At 30.6% G+C, this 12481-nt stretch overlaps 1 protein-coding gene across 3 annotated transcripts in view; it reads right to left on the bottom strand.

Moving 5' to 3' along the window:
- LOC107452153 (rho guanine nucleotide exchange factor 17) overlaps nucleotides 1-12481 on the bottom strand; it is a 264039-nt gene that overhangs the window by 106593 nt on the left and 144965 nt on the right. For all 3 annotated transcript variants that reach the window (XM_071187520.1, XM_071187521.1, XM_071187522.1), the window contains one exon: nucleotides 4129-4241. In XM_071187520.1, coding sequence (XP_071043621.1) covers nucleotides 4129-4241 — 113 coding nt within the window. The remainder of the gene's footprint in view (nucleotides 1-4128; nucleotides 4242-12481) is intronic.

The raw sequence follows: 12481 nt of genomic DNA, 5'->3' as shown, positions 1-12481 counted from the left end.
TTTGAATAGATTTTGCACTTCTACTTTTTTTTTGTTTCTTTTGTTTCAAACTTCAGCAATATGAACGCATTTTGCAAATTAACTGAATTTTTAGTAGAGAACTGCATATTTCTTTCCTCGATCCGTTTTTGTAATTCAGCGATTTTGTTATATTTTGCTGGATTATTAGTTTAGAGCTAGTTCCCCCACCGCTATAATTTTTATACTTACATAATAACATACTTACATCCTGATATGTCCCGCAGTGGACTGATCGTTAAGACACGGTTCCCAGCAGATCACCGAAGTCAAGCATCACTGGCTACGGTCAGTGTGCGGGTGGGTGACCACTTGGATCAGTCTGCGTAGGGACCGAGGGTGTGCGGTATTGGTCCTCGTTAAACTGTGCTACCGTAAAGTGCTCGACTTCGCGCGCAGGTCGTCGGGCTACCGAAGCGGAGGTGCCATCCCCTCCGCAGAGGATCAAAATTGTGATGGCATGTCTTCGGATCATCCTCTGGGATGTTTCCCAAACCGTCGCCAACAGCCCATTGTGCAGCTCTAGTGCGACGTAAATTAACAATAACAACATCCTGATAAATTAAGGTTTAAGAGAATAAAGTGGAAACTGTGTTTTAGAAGTGAAAATAATATAAATGTGTGTTGATTGTTATATTATATATTTAAAGAGCTGATTAATAATTATATATTTAAAGAGCTTATATTTAAAGAGCTGATTGGGTAAATATAGTATAAAAGTAATCGAATAGGGTAAATATAGTATGACTAGGCATTTAGTAAGAAATGCTTTCACTTTAATTTTAATATAACAAATTCCTTATTAGTTCTAAGCAAACTTGAATAATTCTTATTTTAAGGTAGATAAATCAAAGCAATATTACCCTATACAGGTATAGTCAGTAGGGAAATCACTTTCTTCTTTTTGCTCTGATATGCACTCAAGCATATCCCTTCATCCACTTGTATTGAATATCACTTTGAATTGAAGATGTACAAACATAAATATAACAGCCTTAAAACATTTAAAGATAATTTTTTATTGATTTAAAAAAATTGGAATTTTTACTTAAAAATTGGAATAAGATATTCTGAATTTTTTTTCTTCTTTTCCTAGACGGTAGTACATTTTACAAAACCACTTCTCTACAAAGGCATAAAAATTCCCACAAACATATGCAAGCTTAAAAGCATAAAATTGCCAAAAAGACAAGAAAGTAGCTACGAGAAATGCTGATAAAAAGAATTAGTCCTTTATAATAAGTTGTTTAAAATCAACTCTATTTTTAGCTGTTAATGAATTATCAAACTTCCTGATTGACTATTTACAGCAATTTGTTAAAGTTGAAGGCTGTGAAAACTGTGCTGGAAGACCTAGCGCGAAGTATGAACATGGAAATAACTTCAACGAACTTCACTATTCTATAGCAGAAATAATTGAAAAGTCTATGCTGGAAGATGTAAAAGATAGGAAAGTGTGTGCACAATGCTTACTATTTACTTAGTGATTCCAAATAGTTCAGCATCTGTTGCAAGGTCATTTAGCACCCGAAATCGAATTAAGACAAAATATCGTAACAGATTGACTGATAAGCATTTGAGCAACCTAATGAGAATAGCTGATGAAAAAGTAGATATAGAACATTTTTCATATGATGATGCAGCAAAAATATTCAATGCTTTAAAAATTAGAAGATGTTAAAAATGCATTATAATTAAAAAAAATATTTTTTTTCGAAGTCTATTCATGTTTTTTTAACTTTTTGAAATCTCACCATGTTTTTGAGAAAGGGTGAGAAATTCTCTCCCATTTTTTTTCTGTAACGAAAACACTGGTTAAGCTATTTCCCAGAGGGTCCAAAATTCCAAGAAACACAACGACAACGCCTCAATTTCCTTTCCCATACTCTTTGAAAAGGCATTAATTACCTTAGCATTGGCCAAAACAAACAAGTAATAAAAAATTTGAATAGCAAGAAAAGAAGGAAGAACTACAAAATTTATTGCTGCGATTTTCACCGATTTTAACTAAATTTTATTAAAGATTATAAAATCTGTTACCTTCAAAGTTTTTAAAAATACATTGGGGGAGAAGGATAATTTATTCATTTAAATTTATTAATTTTTTCTGTTTAAAATTAAAATATGAAATAAAAATTAATAATAGCCATTAAAATGTTAAACACCAATAAATATTATTGCCACAATAGTAACTATGCTTTTGTTTCATACTTGATCATTGCGAAGTTGAAGTATCATTTTTCGTAGAAGTATTTTTCCTTTTCTTCTTCCAGTTTTAGGGTGGTTTAATTTCAAATATTTTGAAAGTAGGACCCCGGTTTGTACAGTGTGCAAAATAAAACGGACCACTCTGCATGTTTGAGAGACGGAAGTTATAATAATTATATGTTAGTAAGAGAGACGGAATAACATGCCATCTGAATCAAAAGCATCAAGGTCAACTACATTCTATTTTCCTTCCCCCTAAAAGCTGATGACTAGAGTATGCACAGTCTGGTTACTTATTTCGTCGCACCTCATAACATATAAGAGAATATTCTGTAAATAGGAATAAAACTCCTAAAAAAAACATTTTAAATGTTTAATTTAATTTTTGTTACCCACTTTCTAGCATAAAATTGAGATCCTGAAATAAAACATTTTCCTAGGTAAAGAAAAATTATATTGCGAACCAGACTTGAATGATTGCTTTTCGTACATAAAAGTTAGAAAAAGTTACCTTAAAATTCTTACATATAAAGTGATAATCAGACCAATTATGTAAAATGGATCTGAGACATGGACTTGAACTAAAAGTGAATCTGATCTTTTAAGAATATGGCAGAAGAAAATTTTACAAAAAATTTTAATTACATTATCATATTAAAATTTTAATTACATTAGAAGAGCAGAACAAATAAAGGAATTTATGATAAATATAAGGAAACAGACATAATAAAAAAGAATCCAATGTTTGGACACATCCTAAGAAAGGACTCAGAAAGAAATGTCATAAGATTATTAGATGGAAGTCAAGATCTAGAGAAAGATCTACAGCTAGATGGAAGGAACAAAGCTAAGAAGACCTTAAATAGCTCACAATTGCCAACTATAAGAAAAAGGCGATCAAAGGAAAAGAATGGCCCCAAAACTTAAAGGAGGCAATGACTCTACAAGAGCTATCGCAGTAAGATTCTGAAGATGTCATTTTAAGTCTCAATGAAAAGAACATAAACAATGAAAGAACAATACATTCCTCCCAGCATAGAAGAAATAAAATAACGGATATTTTACTTGTGACATTTTTTAGGCTATGAGTAAAGCTTTTATATATTACGCACAGTGCCGGATTACCCATTAGACCGGACTAGGCCTTGGCCTGGGGCCTCCAGTGATTAAAGGCCCCCTTAAATTGGATTTTTTGAAAATAAATTTTAAAAAATTAAGAAAAACAATGATTTTTAAAAAATAAATAAATTTCAAATATATATTAATAAAATACGCTTTTTTTTTCAAATATTGTTTTCTGAAATGAAAAGATATATAAATACTTTTATATTTGAATAAGTAAAAAATATATAGAAAAAAAAATTAATGTAAGGGTCCAAAAAATATGATTGGCCTAGGGCCCCGTGTACGCTTAGTCAAGTCAAAATGAGAAATTCAAAACTGGAAATTACATACGCACTTAAATTTAGTGAAGTAAAAAATATGTATATAAATCTTCATCTAAAGAAGATTTTTTTAAACCATTATTTTTAATTACTTTAACTATTACCAGTCAGCATACTGCAGTACTAGCAATAGCACCATCCGTTGAAGAATAAGAGAAGTATTTTCAACATCAGCGGATATTTTATCGCCAAAAAACTATTTTTTAAATTTCTTCAGCAAATACGGAGAAATTTGAGAATATATGGGTAAACAGGAGATAGTCGTAAAATACAGGAGTCTTCGTTAAAAAATAGGAGACTAGGCAAGTATGTATATAATTAAGAAAAAAAGTCAAGAAATATACAAATAACTGAGCTTTAAAACAAGGTGGATGGTAATACATTTATATAGCAAATACTTTTTGTGAGAAAAATCATTAATTAAAAAAAAATTCTTTTAAAAGACAATTTTTCTAACCTGGTGTGGTGTATTCAGTTTGCTAATTAAATCACTTATTTCCTTTAGCACAATGATATCCTCCTCCAAATTTTTAATGTCTTTCAAGGTCCTCCTTAAATTAATATTAGTACCTAAAAAGGATTAAAACATCAGTACTTAATTTTTAAGACATTTTAAACGATTTTAAATTACAATATGAACTTTAAAATAAATAATTAATCTTTCGTTTGGAAAAGCACTCTTGAAAAAAAACAGCACTCATTATTTAGAATGTACCATTCAGAGCTGCAAAAAATTGAGGTATTTTTTAAAAGTTACATGTTTAATATTTTAGACTTGCAACAAAAAAAAATTTCTTAATTTCTTTAGACCGTTTTTGAATATGTTCCTATGGATAATACTCGAAACGCTTTTTAAAGTAATGTAAAATGTAAAAAAAAAAATAAAAAAATTTAGTTGCACATATTTTAAGAGGCAGTTCATTCATTAGGGTGCCTAAGATGTAAGGAATGATCTATAAGTCAATTTAAGTCTTCTTGAATCATTGGATCAAAATTTTCCTCAATATTTCTTTAAAATATAAAAAATGGAAAATTTCTGTTTTGCGTGTATGTCCTTTTTGAGCCTCGATGGCTCAGTGGTTAAGACATTGAACTGTCAATGTGAAGGTCAGGGTTCCAGTCCCCAAAGGCTTGCTTGAAACCTGCCCAGTTTCAGATATGTGGGTACTTGTCAAGAAAGTTAAGGTGGTCTGTGCTATCCCTATTGCAATATGCACACTGTTTGTCACAAAATTGTGGAGCCTTAACCTCCATGACCCTCTAAGTGAAAATACTTTTTGTTTATGCCCTTTTAATGGCTTTCAAAAGTTAATTTCTTCTTATGTTTCAATACAAAATAATTTTCATAATAATAATATCAGTAAGTAAAGGTGCTATTCTTCTGATAATGAAGTAGATATTATTTCAAAAGTCGAAATGTCTCAACGAATATTATTTTATCTTATGTAACATTAGCAGAATATTAGTCAATTGTATTCAGAGGCTACCGTAATTAAGCATGCTGATATTATATTGCATGAATCTAAAGCAAAAGTGTGACCTCAGTATTGTTGAACCAAATTTTCTTTTAATATTTTATTTCATTTTTTTTTCACATTTTTTTTTTAACAGATTGGTTAGGGCAGTGGCTCCCAACCAATTTCGACCAATTTCCTATTTTTCATCAATATTAGAAGCTTATTGTCTTTATCAGAAATTCAAAGCACATTTATATCATATTCAGATTTTGATTACTCAAAAGACGTTTCAAAAATAAAAAAACAAAAACATAGAAAATTATGTTATACCAATGTCTTCATAGTTTTTTTACACTAACAAATTATTTAAAGAAACTAATACTTTAACTATTAGGAAAAAGTATTAACTTAGTATCATTTGTATAAATATTCAACTACTACATAAAATTTGTGGTCAACTGCCTGAATAAAATTGGTCGTTAAATTGATATAATTTTTAAAGAGAGCAACACATCACAACTTTGTCAGTTTTGCAGTATGATCTTTAAGGGACTCTTTTTCTTCAATGTTCTTTTTTCCACAATTCTTTGTCACAGTGTTAATTTTGTGTTCTAAATATAATATTTTACAAATTTTTTCTAATGGGGAACCTCATGAAAGTGGATCAGTTATAATTTTAAATGAAAAAAACATAAAATTTAAGTGAAATTGGTGGCATAGTTCTTCAAAAATCAAGTTTTAAATATAAGACTTTTCAAAATTTGTTAATTATGAAACTATTTGATTTATTTAGTTCAAATTTCGTATTTTGTTATTTAAAATTGCATACTCAAAAATGGTGTAAAAATTTATACAAGTAACAACTAAGAAACTTTTTGATTATTAGTAAATAAAATAATAATTATAAAAGTTGTTTGTAAATGAAATTATCTTCGAATTAATGAATTTTATAACTGTGTACAAAAATCTTTTGATTCGTTTAAATATTTCTCGAGATTTAACCCAGATTTTAAATACATATAGTGACAAACTATGGATCACCAATGCTTATCTAAAGTGACCACATGTCCCAATTTTGGCGGGACAGTCTTGCTTTTTGGTGAACTGTCCCACGTCCCGTCGATTTTTAAAAATGTCCCGCTTTTTAGAAAATATCTGCATTTCTTAAATCATTTTGATGAGAATTGTGGGTGGTAATTCTTAAATCTCTCTTTTGTAAATCGCAATACGTGATTTGCAAACTACTAGAATGAGAATTGTGAGGCATGATTCTCAAATTACTTAAATATGTATCACGTTATATGATTCAGAAATAACTTTAATTGAAATCATGACGTGTGATTTATAAAATACCTTAATATGAATTCTGATGAGTAATTTGCAAATCACTTTAAAGTAATATTCAATATGTAATTCATTAATCACTTTCAGTTAAACCGCAATTCGTAGAATATTTTATATGAATTCTGATCCGTAAATCAAGAATCAGTTTAATGTGAATCACGATGTTTATTCATAATCAATGAAACCAGTAGAACTAAGTTTAATTTATTAGTAGTAAAAACTAAATGTAAAAATTTGATTATAAGTAATAAAAAATTAATTATCCTTTTTACATAAATTAAAAGAACAAATAGGATAACAATATTAACCTGTCGTAATAATGAAGTTAACACATTGAGCATATTTCTTAATCAATTAAACACTATATATCATTCGAAAACTATGACTGAAAAACCTAAAATTTGCTAGAAATTTCAGCTTTCAAAACATCAGAGAGATGAACAATAATCTGGTCTGAAAAATCTAGGAGAGAAAAGTTTTGCATCTTCTTTAACCCCTTTTCACTTCAAGCATTAAAAATTGCAATCAGAATTTCAATAATTTTCCTTTGAATTTATTTATTATTTTCTTACTACTTTTTTGTAAGAAAAATTAGTAGTATTTTAATTCCTGAAAAATCAAGTACTTTTCAAGTACCCCATGTCAGAATTCAAGGACTTTTCAGGACCCTTATTTTTTTCAACCAAATTCAAGGACTTCCAAGGTTTTTCAAGTGGGAACCCTGTCATAATAAAAAAAATATAGAAATAGTACATGCATCAAAATTGTGAAGTTAATACCCACCTGAGAGGTTCAAATTATCTCATAAATAATAATTAATGTTATCATTTAAATATTAATTTGGTTTTATAATATAAATAGATTTAATTTAAAACTTATTTTAACTTTTAAGTACACTGTATATAAATTTTATAATTTTTCATTAATGCTTTAATAATTTTTTATTGTTATTTGAAAAATTTAATTAACTTTTAAAAATAATGACAAACGTTAACAATATTGAAGTTTTCAACTTCAGATTACAACTTGTTCTTATAACAGAATATGACAACAATGTTTCAAATTTTTATAAGTCATATTTTTGAATTTTCACATTTTTAAAGCATACATATACCTGCCAACTTGTACAATCGTTGCGAAAGATTTTACAAAGTGGTAGTAAAATGACAACTAAGTTTGAAAGAATTTTCTAAAATAAAAAAACATTAAGACATCTATAAGCATATTTAGCCAACAAATAGATATTTTCTGAATACTATTTTAAATTATTGATTGATCTTGGTAGTTTAAAAAAGTTTTTATTTTTGAAACTTTAAACTTCAAGATTTAATACGCTAAATCGCTAATGTTGTTACCATGGAGAAAATTATTTCTCAACAGCGGCACAAGTTAGCTGTGAGCAAATATAAAACTTTTCCATTTTAAACTAAAAGTTTATTTTAAATGTGTTATAATAAAAAATATTTCTTGATGAAAAACTTTTATTAGGCAATTCAAACAAATGACTTAGAACTGAAAAACAAGAAGTAATTAAAACTAATAAGAACTTCAATTAAACAGCAAAACTACTGTGTCATTATTTCCTCTCTACTTCATTTAATTTTTATCGTTTGCTACAAAAGTGTGTATTTTACATTCTATGTTATTCTATATATTACCTGTATGTTATTATTAAAATTTTTTCGTTCTTTCATAATACTTGTGCTTCTTACATAGAGAAAGTTATGTGGTTATGTATTGTTTAAATACTAATGAACATGATCCAACATCGATGAACATGATCTAACATCGCAACGAACACATTTAATGACAACCTGACGAGATACAGAAACTAACATAAACAGTTAATACAAAGTTACAGTTAACCTAGCTGATGCCACATCTCCCTCCTGTAAAGATTTAGTCTATTAGGAGCTCTCACCGTTCTTCCAGGGCAAGTCACAACAGTTTATGGAGATATATCTGTCTTCTGAGTTAAGACAATAGGATCTGGATCTATTATTTCTGGTAAGCTCCTTCTGTTATCTCTTTTACAAAGAGCTTCCTCTAAATCATCGTTCAGAGGTGGAATCTGTAGTTTAGATCCTGGGATCAAATGTTTCTTATTCTGTTGAAGCACTTGTTTGCCTTCTTTAACAAAGTAAGACCTTGGTCATTCAGCTTTTCTCTGTACAGTTCCAACAGCCTACCTATCAGTTATCCATACCTTTTCACCCGAATGTATTGGTTTCAATTCATAAGCATTGTGCCTCCAACCATAATCCTTTTTCTGTCTTTCAATTCTTTTCTCTTCTTTTTCTTCTAATATCTCCTTCTCAATCAGCTTTGGTTGAAGTAGTGAAATTGCTAAAGGTAAGGCTGATTGTCGTCGACGCCCCATCAACAATTCAACAGGACTGTAGCCATTCTTTAAAGGTGTCGTCCAAAAACTCAATAAAGTCAAGTAAGGATCAAAAGTCAAGGCTTTTTGAATATTAATTTAATTATCTTCACTGCTGCTTCAACAAAATCGTTGTTTTCAGGATACCTTGAACTTGAAGTAATGTGTTTAAAAGTTTTGAAATTCAGCTGTTCTAGTAACTTCAAACTGTGGTCCAATATCTGACCTTACAACATCTGGAATTCCATGTCTGGAAAAATTGATTTGCTGTGTAAAATTAATTTTTTTTAATGTTAATCTATCCAGCTTTGCCACTTCTGGATAACGTGAGTAAAAATCTGTAACTAATAAATACCATTCTGCATGGAGTTTAAATAAGTCCATAGCTACAATTTCCCATGGTCTCTAAGCAAAACTAGTTGGTTTCAAAGGTTCAGAACAGTTTTTAGTTTCTTGTATACATGAAGGACAGTCCCGAATTAATTCCTCCATTTGTTTACTGATGCCAAGCCAGTATACTGCAGAATTCACTAAAGCTTGACATTTATTAATTTCCATATGTCCTACATGGATTTTGCCCAATATTTCTTGTAGCCTATTTGGAACAATTATTCAGTTTCCTCTCATTAACAAGTCATTCTATTTGGAGATTTTATATCTTAGAGGCTAAAAGGGTAAACAGGATCGTAACACCTGGTTTTTCCCCGGCCAACCACGAGAAGCGTAATTGATCAACATATTACACGTTGAGTCAGTCTCTTGTTCTAGTTTTATCTGGGAAAGTCTCCCTGAAGACATCGGTACAGATTCTAAGACTTGATTGATAAAAGCTTCAACTTTCTCTTCCAATTCTAGATTTGGAGCTTCTCGTTGATGTGGTGCTCTAGATAGTGCATCTGCTACACAAAGATTTTTTCCAGGAGTGCGGAATACATCAAAAGAATATCTCATGAGCCTCATTTTGAGACGTTGTAGGCGAGATGTTAAATCATCCAAAGATTTTCTATTCTAGTAAGTATTGAGACAAGAGGTTTATGATCTGTCTCCAAAAGAAACTTGGTACCCATTAGATAATTGAAAATTTTTTCGCGTGCCTATGTAAGTGCAAAGGCTTCTTTTTCTATCTGAGTGTAAAGTTGTTCAGCAGGAGTTAGAGTTCTGGATGCATAAGCTACCACCTTGATTGTAGAATCATGTTTCTGACACAGTGTGGCTCCTAATCCATAAGAAGAAGCATCGCTGTAACAACTGATTGCTTGTTTAGGTCAAAAATGGTAAGTATAGGTACAGATAACAACATGTCTTTAATCTTCTTTAGTGCACTTTTCTGTGGATAGTTCCAAAAAATTTATTCTTTGTGGATTACATGGAAGTCAAACGTGCCATAATATCTGAAAATCGTGGAACAAATCTTGCTAAATAATTTGCCATTCCAAGTATTCTGTATGACTTTTACTTTGTCCTGATCTGGATGTATTCCAGATTCATTAATGACATGATCAAGATATTTTATAGATTTAACACAGAAACAACACTTTTGTTAATTAACAGTGATTCCTGTTTCTTTCAGACAGATTAAAATAGATGTAAGACGTTCATCATGCTCTTTTTTATTTGAACCCCAGACGAGTATATCATCCTTGTGATGTATAATACCACAAAGAGCTTCTAGAGCATGCGACATTCTATGTTGAAAATGTTCTGGAGCAGATGATATTCCGAAAGGTAAACGCAAGAAATGAAATCTGCCAAAGGGTGTGATGAATGTTGTGAGATACGAAGACTCTTTATCAAGAGGTATTTGCCAAAAAGCAGAATTTGCATCTAATTTTGAAAAGATCTTCACTGCAGCCAAAAGTGATAAATTGTATTCTGTTGTTGGCAATGGGTGCCATTCTCTTTTGATGCTTCTGTTGAGTGTCGTCAGGTGAACACATTCGCACAGTTCCATCATTTTTTTGTACTACCACCACAGAACACCAATCAGTAGGGTTTTTTACCTTCTGAATAACATTTCATTCTTGCATTCTCTGTATTTATAGTTTAGTTTTCACCAGAAGTGGTATCGGAATTCTATGTGGAGAAGTTAGGGCATATGGCTTAACATCACTATTAAGTTCAACATGGTAACTTCTTTTCAGTAAGCCAAGTCCTTGAAATAACAAAGGAAATTCATGAAAAGGATTCAAACTTGTAATGTTTAGCACAAACTGAGATTGGATATTGGGACTAAGTCCAAAGAATTTTAAGACAGGTTTTCCTAATAAACATGCTTGAAGCCCTTCCTCTTCTGTTTTTTTTTTATTAGTCCTGAAGTAGTTCGGAAACATGGAAATCTTTGTTTCAATTTAGGCCAGTGGTCACCAAAGTGGTCTATATAGACCCCCAGGGGTCTATTTAACATAAGCTGGGGGTCGATCTGAGCCAGGGGGACAATCCGAACCGGAAGGGTCGATTGGTCAAAGGATTATCAGTATTTTTCAGATATGTGACAATTAGAAATAAAAGAAGACTTGGAAATATATACAGGTAATCTTCAAAAATTGAGCGACGATTTTAAACTGCGTTTTGTTGATTTGGAAAACATTAACATCCCTGATTGTATTATTGTGCCATTTTCTGCTCAAATTAAAAACGTGGACATAAACCTGCAAGATGAGCTTGCTGAATTATTATGGGGATTTGAAGCAAAGACGCTTTTTAAAAATTTAACAATAAGAAAATTATGGACAAATATAAATATAATGCAAAAATATGTAAGACTTTACGAAATAGCTCAGCCATTTATGATAGCGTTTCTAAGTTCCTATATGGTTGAAGCCGGTTTCAGTCACGTAAATTCGATCTTAACTAAGAACAGAAATAAATTAAATGTGGAGTTTCGAGGGGATTTAAGATTAAAATTGACCAATTTTGAACCCAATATAACGAACCTTGCAAAAAAAACACCAGGCACGTCCATGTCATTGATTAAGAAGCAATAAATCCGTAGTTACTTTACTTATTATTTTTACTTAGGTACTTATAATTACTTATTATTTCATAAATATTAAGGTATTCATATTTCAACATTAATATATTTTTCATAAAACTATTGTTACACTATGTACTATTACCTTAATAAATGTTCAAAATCATAAAATAAATGTACAAACACAGTATCTAATAGAGTTTTATTTTAATTAACAGAAAATTACTTTTATGGGGGTCAATGGAGATTTCGAAAAATTATGTAGGGGTCGATGATCAAAAAAGTTTGGCAACCCCTGATTTAGGCCATTCCGTCGGAATCGAAAACCGAAATGATTCTGGCTGCATTATATGATATGCAGAAGCTGATGTCATGATGATGTAATTTCAGAATATCGAATGATAGTCAAAACTTACTTCGTTAATTTTTGTTTTCTTTTACCGCTGCCACCATGTGTGGCTATGTACGAGGGTTGCTATTTATATTTCTGGCCTAATAATGAAAAAACAAATATGTAGGATCGAAATTGGTTTTATTGTTTTTCAAAATATTCTCCATGATGATCAATACACTTTTGCATGCGCTTGAACCAATTTTTCACTTTTTCAATTTTTCAAAGCACTTTTTCCAGTCCTATTGAGGTAACTCCAAAACATGC

The sequence above is a fragment of the Parasteatoda tepidariorum genome, chromosome X1, assembly GCF_043381705.1.
Source record: "Parasteatoda tepidariorum isolate YZ-2023 chromosome X1, CAS_Ptep_4.0, whole genome shotgun sequence".
Taxonomy (NCBI): Eukaryota; Metazoa; Arthropoda; class Arachnida; order Araneae; family Theridiidae; genus Parasteatoda; species Parasteatoda tepidariorum.
Note: the sequence above shows the minus strand (reverse complement) of the source record. Positions and strands in the feature narration are given on the sequence as shown.